The sequence below is a fragment of the Eurosta solidaginis genome, chromosome X (genome assembly GCF_040869045.1).
Source record: "Eurosta solidaginis isolate ZX-2024a chromosome X, ASM4086904v1, whole genome shotgun sequence".
Taxonomy (NCBI): domain Eukaryota; kingdom Metazoa; phylum Arthropoda; class Insecta; order Diptera; family Tephritidae; genus Eurosta; species Eurosta solidaginis.
Window position 1 is genome coordinate 100,911,739 of NC_090324.1, and position 19,670 is coordinate 100,931,408.

General features: G+C 36.3%; 1 protein-coding gene across 10 annotated transcripts in view; it reads left to right on the plus strand.

Moving 5' to 3' along the window:
• The window catches only part of bt (projectin protein bent), a 3,328,983-nt gene that overhangs the window by 3,261,991 nt on the left and 47,322 nt on the right, over positions 1–19,670 (plus strand). For all 10 annotated transcript variants that reach the window (XM_067757812.1, XM_067757814.1, XM_067757820.1 and 7 more), the window contains 2 exons: positions 7,201–7,306; positions 7,384–7,686. In XM_067757812.1, the coding sequence (XP_067613913.1) occupies positions 7,201–7,306; positions 7,384–7,686 (409 nt within the window). The remainder of the gene's footprint in view (positions 1–7,200; positions 7,307–7,383; positions 7,687–19,670) is intronic.

Below are 19,670 nucleotides of genomic sequence, written 5' to 3' on the forward strand. Positions count from 1 at the left end.
ATGTTCCTCAGCAAACATCAATAAAACAGTCTGTTTAGCAGCCACATACATATAATACATACTTGCATACTAAGTGTACAAAATATAATTAGGCGCTTTGCCAGCGAACTGCATAGATGCATATGTATATATTCAGTTCGGTGGGAAGCGCAAGCTCAGCACAAATAAAATTAGTTTTGGGAAATGCATCACAAGCAAACACGGAATAGAGCAAGTTAAGTGTAAATTAGTCGTGGAAATAAATTGGCAAAGGTTTGTGGTGAGCAACTAGTCAGCTTTAAATTGAAATAGAATAAGCCTCAAGTTACGAGGCGTAGACTGTCGTAGCGCTTGTCGGAATATGTATGTATAAATGAATAAATGTAAGAGTTAATGCATCTCAAGGCATACCAAAACGAGTCAAAATATATATTTGTACAAATGAATGAATGACTGTATGAATGAGTGAATGAATGCATGCTACACCATCCGCCTTTGGAAGAGTAGTCATACATAATTTGTGCACTTATTATGGATGGCTACTCGAGTGGCACAATTAACTTTTGAATCCGTTTGGGCTTACATTGTTATTTTGTTTATTTATAACATAACTTTATCTGTTTATGTACTCTTTATGTTCCTTTTTCATTTGCTTACAATTGTTTTTTTTTTTTTTCATATTATGTTATGAGGACTTCATGAAGATTATGAGTAAAGTGGAATGCTTCTATTTATTTAAGTTTGTGCTATTGTAATTAGTTTTTCTATTTCAATTATTTTATTATTTTCAATTTTATAGTAGCTTAAGCTTATTTTTATTAATTATTATTTTCTTATTTTAGTTTATATTTTCTACATTATAGGGAATTAAAGTGTAATTATTTTTACTATCTATATCTCCTACTTTATACTTTCCTTTGCATTTGCTATCTAACTTCATTTTTAACTACTACTACATCTTCTATTCTTTAGGGAATTGACGTAAAATTATTTGTCCTTTCAATACTTTCTACTCCAAAGGGCCCTATATGTCCACTATCTAGCTTAAACATAGGAGATTTAGATTTCCTTATCTTGACTATTTCTATCAAACATAGCTTCTGCATTCTTCTTTATCTTTTGTTTCATATAAGCATAACTAAAATTAAGAGTTATTATAGAATGTCTGTAACCAGTTGATTGGGAATTGAGACTTCATAATAAATTGTAGTAAATTGACACTACTCTAAAAAGCCTCTCGCTCACTTTCCGAGTATATTACATACAAAAAAAAAATTGTGCAGCTGAAGTTGTCGCAAGGGCAAGGTAGTTGTGTAATAGAAGTGGTTAAAAGGTATGTACGGTGGATGCAAAAAATTTTTCATATCTTTTCTTATACCATTTTCCGTATTTTCCAGCAATATTTTTATCTGATCTTATTCATTATGCGATTTATGTCTGGGCCACCAAAAACACGATCGTCATGATATTTATGAAGAATTTCTTTTATTTTGTCGACTTTTGTCACATGCATAACTTCTGGGGTTGATGCAATTATTAGCTTTCGAGAACTTGGGTACCTATTTTCTTTTTATTTTTATTTTTAAATTTGCCTACTGCAGTATTCATTATTCTTCACCAATTTGTTTCCTAAGGGACAACTGTATTTTTCTTTTACAAGTCCGAGATTCCCAGCATTTGTACAGTATGTGTACAGCCTGATAATGAATTTTCCTAAGTCAATCTTATCCTAACAATCTGGTTGCTTGTATTTATCTTGCCACAAATTTTCTATATTTTGGGATGAAAACGAGCGCGACATATCTAATTGCAAATTTATTTATTTATTAAGCGCTTCATATACATATTATAGGGTTCTCATTGTGACTTTTAGTTCTTCATTACTGGCTAGTTTCTTTTAGTATTTTGCATGCCTCCACTGACATTTCCCATTCTATCTATGTACTCTTTGAAGTATTAATTGTGAAATTAATACCAAATTCGTTATTTTTATAATGGGTATGTAACTATTTAGAAGAGTATTAAGTACATGCATTTTTATTTTATTAAAAAAAAATTGTTTTTTTCATCCAAAATTTTCATGACTATCTTTGAGTCGTGCAGAGATGTCATCAGCATCCAAAAAGATTATGCAAATTCTTGGTTTGTTATCGAACTTAGACAGCGCTGATAAAGCTATCCCAAGAAAATTTCCTGTTAACTGAAGCATTTGAGGGTTACTGTTTGGAAAGAGATTTTAATTAATTAAAGATGATATTTACATTTTGTTCAAATGTAGTTGGAGTTTTGGTAAAGACGAGGTTTTATATACGATTATGAATGCTTTTTAATTGTCTAAATTTAATTTTGATATAATTTTTGAGCATCATAGCTATTGCAATGATCAATAGTATGAATGCGAAAAATAAAACGACAAACCAAACATCGGGGATATTTTGAATGTTTTTGGTTTCTTCTTCAACTGTTGGCTCATATTTAATTATTCGGTTTTCTGATACCTTGTTTTCCGAATTTCCTGAGTTTTCTTTTCCTATCCAACTATGGCTATCATAATGCCGTTTGCAATGTTTTTCCACCAAGACATATTGAAAAATAAAAATTTCCTTTAATAACTTTCCTGTTTTGAAAAAGGGATTAAGAATATGAAAAATGACTAATTTAAGCTTTAATAAAATTATTGATTTTATCCTTTATTCTAGGCTTTCCAAGTTACTTAAAATTTTATTTTACAACTTTCTTGTTTTTAAAAATTTTTGTTTTTAAAAATATTTTTTTTTTTTTTTCAAAATATCATAATTTATTTTTTCTTACATAACAAACTTTAATGAATATTGGAGTTTTAAAATTAATTTCTATACTATTTTCATTTATATGCTATTTTTATTTCTATTTCATTTTCTATGCCACTTTGGGCTTCATACTTTTTCTATTTTCCTTCATTTTTATTTGATCTGCCTTAGTTCTATTAGTTAAAAATTTTTTTTCCCCAAAAATTTTATTGGAAAGAAGTTTTATTTTTTTTTTTTCTTTTTGTTACTTAATACTTAGTCTCTATTTGGAAAAACCATTCTCATCATCCTCATGGTTTCTTCCTCTCTGGTTTTTGGTTTTTTAATGTCTTCCTGTTCATCCCAATTATTTTCCAAAATTTCTTTAGAAATTCTAATTCCTTTGTATAGTTTATTTCCTTAATTTTTAGGGTTTTATTTTCGTCCCAATTAATGGGGTTTTTAAAATATTTTTTTGACATTCCAATTTCCTCCAATTTTACAAAATTCAAAATTGGTTTCTTTATTTCGCAAATTTTTACTTACTTTGCCTAATAATTTTGTTTTTTCTTTTAGTTTCAAAGTTTAACATTTTTCATCTTTATGTCAAAAAAAATCTATGTTTTGCCCTAAGCGGATAAAAAATGTTATCCTAAGCAGAAATTAAAAATTTATGCTACTGGTTGAGCAACCGTGAGGTTGCCAAAATTGTTCTAGTTTATATTTACTAAGTTAATTCTTAGTTAAGTTGCTGCCAGTCATATCCTTGGATAGCTTTTACTGGTATTTTTGCTGCCAGTCAGGATTTATTTCACTTCGCTTATGCTTTTATTCAGCTGCCGAAAGTCGAATTGGGTTGCCGTCGGTTAAAATTGTATTCCACTCTGCAATTATGCTTGCTGCCAGTCAATCATTATGTACCCAAACTTCTTGCCAATTGTAGCATATGAACTGAATGTGCTTTAAGAATTGTTGGTGAAAATAATACCTTCATCGCGTTATTATCAAATATTTATTAATATTATAATAAGCCATGTAGTGTTGTATATTGCTCCATCGGATTTCTTCTAGCGTTAAAATTTGCGTAAGATGTCTTCTATCTCAGGATCTCAGCAGTATGCTAATTTGAATTGCAGCAGTCTGCTTTTTAAATCACTGGCAGGATCCTTTGAGAGTTTAGCAGTCTGCTTTTAAATAGCAGTCTGCTGATAATACTCGAGCTGGCAGGATTGCCATATAATATATATAAAAATAAAAGACTTTTTTGCGTCTTGGCGTCAAACCAATCATTGTCTTTATTAGCGAAGTTACATTAGTATTTATACAAAATTATTTTGGTTAATTCTTATGAGCTACCTACATTACATATTTACATTAATACATACTTACATACTAAGTGTACAAAATATAATTAGGCGCTTTGCCATCGCACTGCATAGATACATATATATTCAGTTCGGTGGGAACCGAAAGCTCAGCATGAATAAAATTAGTTGTGGGAAATGCATAATAAGCAAAAACGGAATAGAGCAAGTTAAGTATAAACGATTAGTGGAAATAAATTGTATGCAGGCAAAGGTTTGTGGCGAGCAATTAGTCAGCTTTAAATTGAAATAGAATAAGCCTCAAGTTACGAGGCGTAGACTGTCGTAGTGCGTGTCGGAATATGTATGTACAAAGGAAAGAATATGTATGTAAGAGTCAATGCATCTCAAGACATACCAAAACGAGTAAAAATATATGTTTGTACAAATGAATGAATGAATGAATGAGTGATTTAATGAATGCTACAGATGACAACATAGTTACATAGTACAAACAGGACGGCAAATAAAAACGAGGTTCAGAAAACGCATTACAAATTACAATAAAATAACACGGAATCCAAACATCATACCAGAGTCCAACTTCGCGATTTAAATGGTCGAATATGAATGTTCCCCAGGAAACATCAATAAACCAATAAAGGTTTTTCACATAAAAGCAAAAGGCCGACGTCTGAGCTTACTCGACAGCATGGAAATGTACAAACAGGAACCATTCGACGGTAGAATAATAAACGAACAGATAAACACAATTTCTGACGCAATATCTGAACCTTTAAAACTTGTTTGCAAGAAAAAAAATCAAATAGGTACAAAGACAAACACACAACAACAAATAAACACAAACCAATAAACGCACAAAGTAAGTCAACTGACCAGAATTACGAACTTTTACCTGCCTCAGGCAGCCAAACAAATCGATCAGTAAAAACCACCCTCTATTCTGAATGACCGCAGAGTACATACAAATACATATACAATAGACTGGGTCGATTTATTAACCCATATCGCGCCATCGATTTTTCGATAGCATTTCGGCTCAGGAAACAAATAATTTTCGAGCCTGCGAAATAACATTTTTTTTTACTTTTTTCGACTTTAATTTTTAAGGTTTTTTCATGACATTTTTGGTAATTTTTATAGCCTTATGCGTTTATGTTATGTTAATAATAATTAGCTTAAAGGCCGTGGTTAAATAAAACACAATGTTTAAAATTTAATTGGTTTTTTTAATTTGTCAATATTTCGGCTTCAGTCTGAAGCCATCTTCAGGACTGTAAGTAAACCCAAATGTATAAAAAGGGGACATTCATTTCAGATACATGGTCATTAAAATTTACGTTATGCAACTAGGTATACATATAAACGAGACACAACTTACACTTGTGGTTATTCTTTATCGACTGATCATATGTTCGGAAAACAAAAGTAAAATAAACATCAAAAATGTAAACAATTTTAAAGTACAGTAAGTGTAAACTAAAATATGCACAAACAATTATATAGGGATACAAATAATAGAACAACGAATATGTCGTCATCCAACATTATGATTTGTTGATCCTAAATATGCTGCTAGCGGAATAATTTCTGTACGCTGCTTTCTTTCATGTGCGCCGTGAGACTTGAATTTTGTGTTGTTGCTTAAGCAATAAATTGCGATATGCATATGCGCATTGGTCTGCGTGTTCATAATGTGGAGCATTTCCATGGTGAAGCGCTTATTATAGTGTTTCTCTATGTCCAATATAGTAACATTCTGGAAATCAGGATAGTGGCCCGTATCCTTACAGTGGGCCGTTAAGGCCATTTTATTTTCCGAAGCGTTGTTCCTAAGTTTAATATTGGACTTATGGCCGGAAATCCTTGTCTTTAATTTGAAGATGGCTTCATACTGAAGCCGAAATATTGACAAATTAAAAAAACCAATGAAATTTTAAACATTGTGTTTTATTTAACCACGGTTTTTTCATGACCTTCTAAAAAATTTCATTTGATTGTAAAATTTCTATGTATACCCTGTCCGACCCAAAAATGTCCGCTAAAAGCGCTGTCGATAACAGTTTGAAAATTTGTTTAGTAGGTCATGAAAAACTCAAAATTTTCTTTCCCGTTAGTTATAAAATGTGAAAGAATAAATGGCACCAAAATGCACACGCTACTTAGAACTTAAATAGTAAAGCCAACAGACTTCCAGGCCATTTTAACTATTTCTAAGTTTTCGATCACCGTTTGGCGGCCACCGTGGTGTGATGGTAGCGTGCTCCGCCTATCACACCGTATGCCCTGGGTTCAACTCCCGGGCAAAGCAACATCAAAATTTTAGAAATAAGGTGTTTCAATTAGAAGAAAATTTTTCTAAGCGGGGTCGCCCCTCAGCAGTGACTGGCAAGCGCTCCGAGTGTATTTCTGCCATGAAAAGCTCTCAGTGAAAACTCATCTGCTTTGCAGATGCCGTTCGGAGTCGGCATAAAACATGTAGGTCCCGTCCGGCCAATTTGTAGGGAAAATCAAGAGGAGCACGACGCAAATTGGAAGAGAAGCTCGGCCTTAGATATCTTCGGAGGTTATCGCGCCTTACATTTATTTTTATTTATTTAAGTTTTCGGTAATCAGAACCCAGCGATAAGGGTATTTGTTCACAAATAAAGGTTAACATGTCCAAGGGAAATCAAAATAAATAATGCATGCGCTACCAAAAACTTCCAAAGTAAAATCAAAAACCAACAGACTTCCAAGTCAATTAATTCCAAGTGTCCGGTAATCAGCACCCAGCGAAGATCATTGAGCAGAACCGAAGTGATAGTCCTCAAGTCAATTCAAGTCATTGCTTGGTAAGACCTGCGAACGCTATAGATTTGTAATCTACCACGTAGCCTAATCAATTACACGCAAATCCCATTTAAGGTTTGAGAGCAATGTTGCTGTGCCCTGCTATGCTGCACTGACTTTCCATAGCTAACTCTATATTTTCTCTTCTATCTAATTGTTTCTTGTATGATATTCCCTTAATAATCCTACAATGAACTTTTCATGTATATGATATTGGTATATGTATCTCCTTATACAAGAATATATGTATTATTCAAATTTTTATCTTTTTTCAATTGATTATGTTTTTATTTCAGAGTGACGTGTACAATTCAGCGAGCAATAAAACTAAGTATGACAGCTCCGCCATAAAATCGTCGACCAGCCCATCTAGATCTCGAAGTGCTACTAAGGAACTTATACGTAAGCATTTTTGTTATATATTGTTTTGAAAATGTAAATTACTATTTATTTATTGTATATGTCATTTTTAATTTAAGTGCCCCCAGACGATGCTCTGATGTGCAAACCCGAGTTCACAAAACCGTTACAAGACCTAACTATAAATGATGGAGAAGAACTACATCTGATTTGCCATGTGAAAGGAGATCCCGAACCGCAAATAAATTGGTACAAAAATGGCAAAATAATTACATCTTCAGATATTATGGATTTAAAGTATAAAAATGGTGTAGCGACGTTAGCTATTCATGAAGTTTTCCCAGAGGATGAAGGCGTATTTAGCTGCACCGCTACTAATTCAATAAGTACTGTGGAAACTTCGTGTAAATTGAATGTGAAACGTAAGTTTATTTTAATAAGCGAGTATGTTTTAAAACTTAGTTAAGATCAGGGCGGATACCTAGAAAAATTTGGGGTGATTATTATTTTTTTCGATAATAATTTTTAAATCAAGTGTAAATTGAAAGCCTATTCTCACATGTTTTTTGCAAAAATTTTATTATTTAAATAGCCTTACGCTGCCGGATTACTGTAGCGTTTTCCAAGCAGAAATATTAGCCGTAACCAAAGCAGTAGAAACCCTGGAAGAGAATAGTTTAAGCTGCAACCGTGTTAACTTTTATATTGACAGTCAAGCAGCAATTAAGGCAATAATCTCACATAGCACAGCATCTAAATGCGTGTTAGAGTGTAAGCAGTCTCTGGAGAGAATTGGGACAGAGAGAAGCATACATCTATATTGGGTCCCAGGGCATATGGGAATAGATGGGAATGAAAAAGCGGATGAACTAGTTAAAGAGGGCGCATCCCTTGAAGCTTGCTCCGTAGACGTCCCAATTAGACTGGGCGAGAATAAACGAAGGCAAGATTTGCACATGATCGACCAAGCGGGAAAGGCGTGGGTTCAAGCGCGTGGCTGTAAAGTGCCGAAAATTATGTGTATGTCTTACAACCTTAGACTAACAAAGTTGCTTCCATCATTAAAAAGAGAGGAATGTAGACTCATGACGGGTATTCTGACTGGACACTGCCTTCTGGCGTCACATGCCTTTAAATCAGGCTTGGTCAGTGAAAGCCTATGTAGGAAGTGCGGGTTGGAGGGAGGACGAAACGATCGAGCACGTTCTGTGCTCGTGCCCTGCACTTGCCAGGCTAAGACTCCAGCTATTAGGAGCGATACAGCTGTCAGATCTAGAAGCAGCAAGTGGCTTAAGTCCTTGGAAGCTTTTAGTATTTGCCAAGAGGACGGAGTTATTTTATAACATAGGTCCTGGTTTTTGATAGGGTTTTTCAGTTTGGTCGTTAAAACAAACTTCTGGTAACACTACGGACTCAAGCAGTCTAAGGGCGGTCCCCGTGGACCGGCCAGTTCAACCTAACCTAGCCTAAATAGCCTTAGAGCTCGTTTATCCGTATATAATTACAAATACAGAGGTAAAATAATACTACTTAAAGCAATAACTTTCATTTAATTAAATGTATTATAGTAAAATTCAGTACACTACTTCTCTTACCCAGGCTAAGACTCATGCTAAAATGGGCGTAATAGGTTTGTAACATTGCCCACTTTTAAAATATCAAATGTTATTTCAAGATAAAATAAAAATGTGTGAAAATTCAATAATTAACAAGATATCTCTATTATTTACTTCGTAGGTATGATTTAAAACCGTATATAACTATTTCGAAAAAGGGCATGGAAACGCATAGTAAGGGCGCTCAGATTTTTGAAAATTTTTGCGTAAATTTCAAGAATGGTTAAAGATATAGTGATACAATTTTTTATAAACCTTTCCTATTCAAAAAGGAACTGCTCTGCACAAGAATCTCAAAATATGCCTTTGTAAATATTTTTTCATTTGGCTTTGAAAAAATGTTTTTTGTTCGTTAAACTTCATATACAAAGTAATTTCAAGTATTATTTAATGGATTGAGGTCGATCGACTATGCAAAGGTATTGTAATATCCTGCCCAAAGTTTACGCTCTAAATGATCCGTAAAGCTGCATAACGGCCCCAAGATCGAAAAACACGGCACTAAATCGACGATAATGACGGTATTCCTACAGTTTTGGATTACTGGCCAATAGGAATAATTGAAAATGTTACCAAAAATTCGCCGAAAGACGAAGGTTGCCAGATGAGTCATTAGCATGCTCTAGGTAGGTACCTACTGAGCTATCACGTATGCGTAACTAAACGAATAATAAAATGTTCGAAAAGGAATGTTTGACTTGCAGCACTTTTCACTTATAACATTTTTCATTTTAAGATTTTCAGCTATAATTTAAACTATAGCTTTTTTTAGTAAGCCCAAAATGTATACAACACCCCCCGTGGATCCGTCACTTATTAAGATATGTGTATATATCAGGGTTGTCCTTATACGGGTTTCAAATTTTTTGTGGCATCTCAATTGGTTCCTTTTCCTGAGCAACTATTTCTGTATTTTTCCAAATTTGTTTAAGAATATTTAAGGATCTGGCGCATGGTCCTACTATTTACTATTTTACTTCTTCTAGTAACTTCCTCGATTTTTTTGTCCCTAAATAATTTAGATAATCCTTAAGGTTATAAGCAGACCTTTTGGCAAACCTACATTAAATATTTTTCTTCCATTGTTTTCCTGTTTCATACGTTCAAAAAAGTTGCGTTGATCATGGACGATGTATTAAAATATTTAGAACATCAACATATGTAGTTTGAAATATTTAGGAGATATTATTAAAGAAATTTAATTTTTTAATTAATTTCGTGTAACTGACAAGAAGCCATTTCCATAATTTCCACGACAAAGGTTCGTGCGCCAAGACGAGCAAACTGTACCTAACTTTTCTACATATTTGTTGTAGAGTTTAAGAGTAAATTTGATTAATCCATACTTTTTGTATATACTACAGGCGATAAAATATATATTTACATGCAAATAATTATTTAGATTACGCAGTTAGAAATTTGAGCCTATACCATGCATGGGTTTAAGCACTCTTTGCCGCTCCATTTACTACTGTCTTTTTTAATTTTATTCGGTTTAAATTTCAAACTTTTTTCAGCAAAAAGTACAAAATCTGAAAATTGTTTTAAAACAAAACCAAAAAATATTCAAAAATTTAAACGTAGAAATTTATAGACTCTTTTGTGTTTAAAACAACCCCTTAAGAAAGAACTTGTGGCTGAGACATTGAAAAAAAAGTTAATTTCCTACTTAGGTTATTATATGTTTTGTTGTACATGTTTGATAGCTCAGTGGTTAATGCATACTATTGTTATTCGCAGTACGTCCACTTTTTTTATACTCAGTTGAGCAGAGCTCACAGAGTATATTAACTTTGATTGGATAACGGTTGGTTGTACATATTTAAAGGAATCGAGATAGATATAGACTTCCATATATCAAAATAATCAGGATCGAAAAAAAATTTGATTGAGCCATGTCCGTCCGTCCGTCCGTTAACACGATAACTTGAGTAAATTTTGAGGTATCTTGATGAAATTTGGTATGCAGATTCCTGGGCACTCATCTCAGATCGCTATTTAAAATGAACGATATCGGACTATAACCACGCCCGCTTTTTCGATATCGAAAATTTCGAAAAACCGAAAAAATGCGATAATTCATTGCCAAAGGCGGTTAAAGCGATGAAACTTGGCAGATGGGTTGACACTATGACACAGAATAGAAAACTAGTAAGATTTTGGACAATGGGCGTGGCACCGTCCACTTTTACAAGAAGGTAATTTAAAAGTTTTGCAAGCCGTAATTTGGCAGCCGTTGAAGATATCATGACGAAATTTGGCAGGAACGCTACTACTATTACTATATATGTGCTAAATAAAAATTAGCGAAATTGGATGAAGAACACGCCCACTTTTTAAAAAAAATTTTTTTTAAATACAAATTTTAACAAAAAATTTAATATCTTTACTGTATATAAGTAAATTAAGTCAAAATTCAACTCCTGTAATGATATGATGCAACAAAATACAAAAATAAAAGAAAATTTCAAATTGGGCGTGGTTCCGCCCAGTTTCATTTAGTTTGTCTAGAATACTTTTAATGCCATAAGTCCAACAAAACTTTACCAATCCTTCTCAAATTTGGTAGGGACATAGATTCTATGACGGTAACTGTTCTCTGTGAAAATGGGCGAAATCGGTGGAAGCCACGCCCAGTTTTTATACACAGTCCACCGTCTGTCCTTCCGCTCGGCCGTTAACACAATAACTTGAGCAAACAACGATATATCTTTACTAAACTTAGCCCACCTACTTATCTGAACTCACTTTATCTTGGTATAAAAAATGGCCGAAATCCGACCATAACCACGCCCACTTTATCGATATCGAAAATTACGAAAAATAAAAAAAATGCCATAATTATATACCAAATACGAAAAAAGGGATGAAACATGGTAACTGGATTGGTTTATTGACGCAAAATATAACTTTGGAAAAAACTTTGTAAAATGGGTGTGACACCTACCATATTAAGTAGAAGAAAATGAAAAAGTTCTACAAGGCGAAATCAACAGCCCTTGGAATCTTGGCAGGAATACTGTTAGTGGTATTGCATATATAAATAAATTAGCAGTACCCGACATATGATTTTCTGGATCACCTGGTCCACATTTTGGTCGATATCGCGAGAACACCTTCACATATACATCTAAGGGCCACTCGCTTTTAAAACCCTCATTAATACCTTTAATTTGATATCCATATCGTACAAACACATTCTAGAGTCACCCCTGGCCCACCCTAATGGCGATATCTCGAAAAGGCGTCCACCTATAGACCTAATGCCCACTCCCTCTTAAAATGCTCAGTAACACCTTTCCCATATCGTACAAACATTCTAGAGTCACCTCTGGCCCACCCTAATGGCGATATCTCGAAAAGGCGTCCACCTATAGACCTAATGTCCACTCCCCCTTAAAATGCTCAGTAACACCTTTCGTTTGATACCCATATCGTACAAACATTCTAGAGTCACCCCTGGCCCACCCTATTGGCGATGTCTCGAAAAGGCCTCCACCTATAGACCTAATGCCCACTCCCTCTTAAAATGCTCAGTAACACCTTTCGTTTGATACCCATATCGTACAAACATTATAGAGTCACCCCTGGCCCACACTAATGGCGATATCTCGAAAAGACGTCCACCAATAGACCTAATGCCCACTCCCTCTTAAAATGCTCAGTAACACCTTTCGTTTGATACCCATATCGTACAAACATTCTAGAGTCACCCTTGGTCCACCTTTATGGCGATATCTCGAAAAGGCGTCCACCTATAGAACTAAGGATTACTCCCTTTTAAAATACTCATTACCACCTTTCATTTAATACCCATATCGTACAAACACATTCTAGAGTCACCCTGGCCCACCCTAATGGCGATATCTCTAAAAGGCGTCCACCTATAAACCTAATACCCACTCCCTCTTAAAATGCTCAGTAACGCCTTTCGTTTGATACCCATATCGTACAAACATTCTAGAGTCACCCTTGGTCCACCTTTATGGCGATATCTCGAAAAGGCGTCCACATATAGAACTAAGGATTACTCCCTTTTAAAATACTCATTACCACCTTTCATTTGATACCCATATCGTACAAACACATTCTAGAGTCACCCCTGGCCCACCCTAATGGCGATATCTCGAAAAGGCGTCCACCTATAGACCTAATGCCCACTCACTCTTAAAATGCTCAGTAACACCTTTCGTTTGATACCCATATCGTACAAACATTATAGAGTCACCCCTGGCCCACACTAATGGCGATATCTCGAAAAGACGTCCACCAATAGACCTAATGCCCAATCCCTCTTAAAATGCTCAGTAACACCTTTCGTTTGATACCCATATCGTACAAACACATTCTAGAGTCACCCCTGGCCCACCCTAATGACGATATCTCGAAAAGGCGTCCACTTATAGACCTAATGCCCACTCCCTCTTAAAATGCTCAGTAACACCTTTCGTTGGTACCCATATCGTACAAACATTCTAGAGTCACCCTTGGTCCACCTTTATGGCGATATCTCGAAAAGGCGTCCACCTATGGAACTAAGGATTACTCCCTTTTAAAATACTCATTACCATCTTTCATTTGATACCCATATCATACAAACACATTCTAGAGTCACCCCTGGCCCACCCTAATGGCGACATTTCGAAAAGGCGTCCACCTATAGACCTATTGCCCACTCCCTCTTAAAATGCTCAGTAACACTTTTCGTTTGATACCCATATCGTACAAACAAATTCTAGAGTCAGCCCTGGTCCACCTTTATGGCGATATCCCTAAATGGCGTCCATCCATAGAACTATGGCATACTCTCTCTTAAAATACTCTTTAATACCTTCCATTTGATACACATGTCATACAACCACATTCCAGGGTTCCCTAGGTTCATTTTCCTACATGGTGATTTTCCTTATTTTGTCTCCATAGCTCTCAACTGAGTATGTAATGTTCGGTTGCACCCGAACTTAGCCTTCCCTACTTGCTTGTTTTTTTTTTTAAATGCTAGTGTAAACTTCTTTTGCGTTTGAATTTGAAACCCAGCTTGGCGCACCGTTTTTCACAAAGACCGGCATAATCTATGTTTAAAACAAGTATGGGTTTAAGCACTCTTTGCCGCTCCATTTACTACTGTGTTTTTTAATTTTATTCGGTTTAAATTTCAAACTTTTTTCAGCAAAAAGTACAAAATCTTAAAATTGTTTTAAAACAAAACCAAAAAATATTCAAAAATTTAAACGTAGAAATTTATAGACTCTTCTGTGTTTAAAACAACCCCTTAAGAAAGAACTTGTGGCTGAGACATTGAAAAAAAAGTTAATTTCCTACTTAGGTTATTATATGTTTTGTTATACATGTTTGATAGCTCAGTGGTTAATGCATACTATTGTTATTCGCAGTACGTCCACTTTTTTTTTGTTTTTTTTTTTTTAAATGCTAGTGTAAACTTCTTTTGTGTTTGAATTTGAAACCCAGCTTGGCGCACCGTTTTTCACAAGGACCGGCATAATCTATGTTTAAAACAAGTAAGTAAATCTAAGTTCGTGTGAAACCGAACATTACATACCCAGCTGTACACTTGAAATTCTGTTGTTGTTTGTTTTGTGTGCTTAATAGGGTTACAAGGCTGCGTAATAATACATATACATATGGTTCTATTCTGAACTAATTTTTCTTCGAGTTATGGCTCCCGAAACATAGAAAATTGCTTAGTCATAAAAGGGGCGGTGCCACGACCATTTTTTAAAATTTGAAGTTTTCCTATTTATTGGTATAAATCCACTTGGGAAATGAAATACCATTGATATAAAACTCTTTTTTGCAAAGATATAGCTTATTTTATTCGTCCACGACCCTTTTAAAAATCTTTAATATAAAAGTGGGCGTGTTTCTTAACTGATTTCGTTAATTTTTCTTCAAAGCATTCCTTATAGTAAAGGCAACCTCTCTGCCGAATTTTGTTACGATATGTTTAATGATTTTTAATTTATGATTAATAATATCTGTAAAAGATTTTTCAGAATTTTTATCAAGAGTCTCAATATCAGTCCACACGTCAAATTTCAACATTCTACGTGTATTATTTACTAAATAATTAGGTGTTTTGTGCTTTCCTAAATGTTATATATATAAAAACTAGGCGTTGTTATCATCCGATTTCGCTCATTTTCAATACCAATCTATTCTGGGTCCAGATAAGCTCGTGTACCAAATTTGGTGAAGATATCTCAATATTTACTAAAGTTATCGTGTTAGCGGACAGACGCACGGAAGGACAGACGCACGGACGGACAGACGGACGGACGGAGACATGGCTCAATCAAATTTTTTTTCGATACTGATGATTTTGATATATGGAAGTATATATCTATCTTGATTCCTTTACACCTGTACAACCAACCGTTTTCCAATAAAAGTTATAATACCCTGTGTACAAGTACAGCTGGGTATAAAATGGCTTTGCCATATATGTAGAACAAAAGAGTTTCAGATTTATCAAACTTTTAATAATGTTTGAATAACAATAACTCTATATAATCAAGACACATGCTGAAAATAAAGGGTCCACATAAGCAAATCAGCCTAAGCGCTCACTATGTAATATACGAAGTCCTTAACCTCGATGCGTGGATAACATAATAAAAAAGTAAAAGAGATTAGGGAATGGTGTCTTAATGCACTAGCCCTTTTGGCATTCTATCAAGAAATATACAATGCAGGAATGCTTTTTTTAAATTAAATTGGGATTATGTAACGAATTGAGTGGAAGGCAGCAAAAGAAGGCAGTCGAGTGGAGTGGAATGAAGAACAACAAGAAGGACAGAATTGCATTGCACAAATATACCTTCAATTGTATTAATAACAGATAAATGTAAAAAAATAATAAAATACTTGAATAATAACTTAAACTTTCTGTGAATTACTGCAAATAAGGTGTAATAAATGCTATACATTCCAAAATTGGAAAACTCTCTCTGAACAGATAAATGTAAAAAAATTATAAAATACTTGAATAATAACTAAAACTTTCTCTGAATTACTGCAAATAAGGTGTAATAAATGCTATATCTGCTAATATTAAACTAAAATATGTTTTAAAGGTTTTCGTAATGTTTATGTGGGTGTTAATTTTGAGCAATTCACGATTTATTGCATATGAGGTGACATATATGCATTTGCCTGAAAACGCACCAGATCCTGAAGGACCATAGTACACCGCAATAGCAAATACCAGAACAAACATTAAACGAAAACAGCCTTACAAAACCCGACTCAAAGGAAAACCAGTTAGATAAAAAAAAGCCAACGCGTGCATCGCGAATTATCTGAAACAAATTGGTGCGCAAGGTTAGAAAAATAAATAAAATCATCAATCGCCAACACGCATATATATCAATTTCATTTTTTAAACTCGTAACACCTTCCATTGAGATCAGCGGTAGTCTTACCGAAAGTGTGTTTTGCAGAGAATATCAGCTGTTCGAAATGTTGCTGTGTGGATAGTACATTTTTCAAAATCAATGGATTTAAATCAAATTTTCTCAAAGAAACTAGTTTTCTGTGAAATTTGTTCCATACTCTATTGGAGAATACAAAATTACGTAGGCTAGGGTAGGTTAGGTTAAGAGGGCGTGCGTGGCTACTACCCACACTTCCACTCGGTGACATTTTTGTCCATTGTGAGTGCCCTCAGTAAGTGCAGGGTGGCGGCACATTCGTTTAACCCCATTACCTACTACTAGTGCTCAACGAACCACTTGATTTCCGTGATGAACCCAAGAAGAATCGAGACGTCCGCCTTTCCAACCTCTGCCAGGCTGTCGAAGAACGGTGCGCCCAGAAATCTGAGCCGTCTCCTTTGAAGCGCCGGACATCGGCAGAGAAAGTGGTAGAACAACTCCTCATCCTGACAGCTTCTGCAGAGGGAGCTTATTGGTATTCGCCAACCCGTAAGTACCCTCACCGCGGATTTGTTCAGTTTGAGAAGGAAGCTGGTGCTTTTCCTATCCAAGCATGGCCATAAGGACCGTGAGACTTCGCAGTCAACCCTGTTGATTCATACCAAGTCCGTTGCCCTGTTCCCATATTCCTTAATTCTCCCCAGGAGATAACCCGGCGGTGGTCGGACGGAGCTGTCCACTTCACTTTTGTTCAAATCGGAACCTTTCCTAGCTATCTCATCTGCGGGTTCGTTCCCTTCAATACCGCTGTGCTGAGGGACCCAGGAAAGGGAGACATTGAGATGACCTATAGAAGCCATAGAAGCTCGACACTTCCGCACGATATCCGATTTTATCATGTTGGACTCTAAAGCCCTTAAGGCGGCTTGGCTGTCAAAAAAGATTGTTACGTCGGTGTCGGAGAACATACTATCTTGAAGCAGCTTTGCTGGTCTTTCTATGGCATAGACCTCGGCCTAGAATACACTTCATGCGTCAGAAAGTCGGAATGATTGGCTTAACTGTAGATGTGTAGAGTACATACCAGCTCCAGTTCCCTTTTCCATTTTCGAGCCGTCGCTGTAGGTTGTAATGCACATGCCATTGTCTAGGCCTTCTTCCCATTCCTCCCATGAAGGATATCGTAAGTTCAGAACCTGGAAGTCCAAAACCGCTGTGATGTGGTCGGTTTTGGATGTCAGTTTGGTTATTATTCCGTTTAATTGGCCCTTCGTCATATCATCCAGAATCTTCCTGTGTCCGTTCTTACCCGATTTTCATATGTTGGATTCTCTTAGCCGTAGAGCTCCTCTTGCGGCCTGCACGAAGACTGGTAGAGGCGTCAAGTGAAAGATAACATTTAGCGTTTCCTGAGGTGCGCTGCTCACGGCCCATGTGATTCCCAGGCATGTCAGCGTTTGTACCTTCCCCATCCTATGTTGATTACTCTTTTTGTCTGGCGCCTTCCTCCAGACCAGAGCTCCATATGTTAGTATCGGTCGAATGACTGTGCTGTTCATGCCTTGAATGAAATGTGGTGCCAGTCCCCAGTTCGGTCCAAACGCCCTTTTGCAGGTGTAGTATGCTGCTAGAGCTTTTTTTGATCTCATATCAAAGTTCCTTCTCCAGCTTAATTTGGAATCGAGTATAATGCCAAAATATTTGGCTTACGAAGATAGGTTTAACGTTGTGCCGATTAGCCTAGGTAAGTTTCTTCTTTTTCTTCTAAAGATTTCTAGAATTTCATTGACCACCAGTATCCAGAGAAGAGGCGATAGCACCCCGCCTTGGGGTGCCTCTGGTGGTCCTTTTGCCAATAGAACCAGTGCCTAAAGTTGCGTTGACAACCCTACTCCTAAGCATAGAATCAATCCATGCAACTTTGCTTTGGGTTCCATATCGTGTAAGAGACTTGCAGATGGCCTCCGTCTGCACGTTGTTGAAAGAGCCCGCAATGTCGAGGAAAGCTGCTAACGTGTATTCCTTCCAATTCAGTGAGTTCTCGAAGGTACTGACTGCCACTTTCAACTGATTTCCGTTTTCGGTACGCGCGCTGAGCTGCGTCCATCCTGCAGAGATTGGCATTGCTTGTAATATGTTTATCGAAAGATCTCACAAGTGTTTTAAAGATAAAGGAGGAGAGGCTCATTTGTCTATAGTCTTTGGCTTCCGAGTGGTTAAGTTTTCCTGCTTTGGGAATGAAAACCACCCGCACATTTCTCCAGGCTTCGGGTGCATAACCATCTTGTGGGCATCTAGAGAAGATGCCGTGTAGATGTGATATCAATTCATCACAAGCGGTTTGTAACATAGCCGGTATAACACCATTGGTCCAGCCGATTTGTAGGGTTCGAATAATTTTATAGCCCATGATATTTATCCCGGTCAACGACCTCTGTGACGTCGGCTTCCGGAGGTTATGCGCGGTTTTCTGGCATCGTCATGCCTATCACATCCGTGCATCCCGGAAAGTGCGTCTCCATCAAGACCTCTAGATTTTCCTGACTGGAGATGTTCCCTGAGCCCGCAGACTTTCTTATGCTACTTGGCGTTATATTAGATCCTGATAGTATTTTGCGAAGTCTTGACACCTCATTTGTTGTCGCCAGGTTCTCACAGTGTTGTTCCCATGCTATCATTTTTGCCTTTCTGTTGCAGCTTTTGTATTTGTTGTTGTAAAGCTTCATCTGTAGGTATCCCAGTCCTCTTCCAGCCGGCTATGTTTGGCTTTGTTGAAGAGTTTTCTCTTTTTTGAGCTAAGTCGGCATAGTCTGTGTTCCATCACGTAGTCCAAGATTTTGTCTGTGATCTAGTAAGGGGACAACAGAGTTCAATAGTGTTTGTCAATGTCGTTGTCAGTCGGTTTACCGCTTTGTCGATATTATTAGTTCCACGCCTGACTTCCATTTCCGTGGATGCCAGTTTGGGAGATACTACTTCAGAATATTTATTCCAAGCCGGGTTCCATGACCGAGCAACTTCCACTTCAATATCGATGGTTATGAGTATCCTACTGTGGTCCGAAAAGGTGCATGTGTCTAAAGCTCTCCAGTCATCGATTCTTACAGTGGGAGAGTCTGTGGCCAATGTGATATCTATGACTTCCTCTCTAATTCTATTCCTAAACGTTGGCTGGTTGCCTCTTTTGCATACAATTAGGTTAGTAGCAAGTAAGTAGTCAAAAAGGGACTCACCTCTTGCATTTCTGTCTCTACTATCCCATAGCTCGTTGGCGTCGCAGCCGCAAACTCCACAAGTTTTCGGACTGGTGTCAGTGGTGGCGTGTCCCCCTCGTACGGGAAGTATGCCTACGATAGCAGCAGCTTGCGCCCCTGCCTTTTTCGCACACAACAGTGA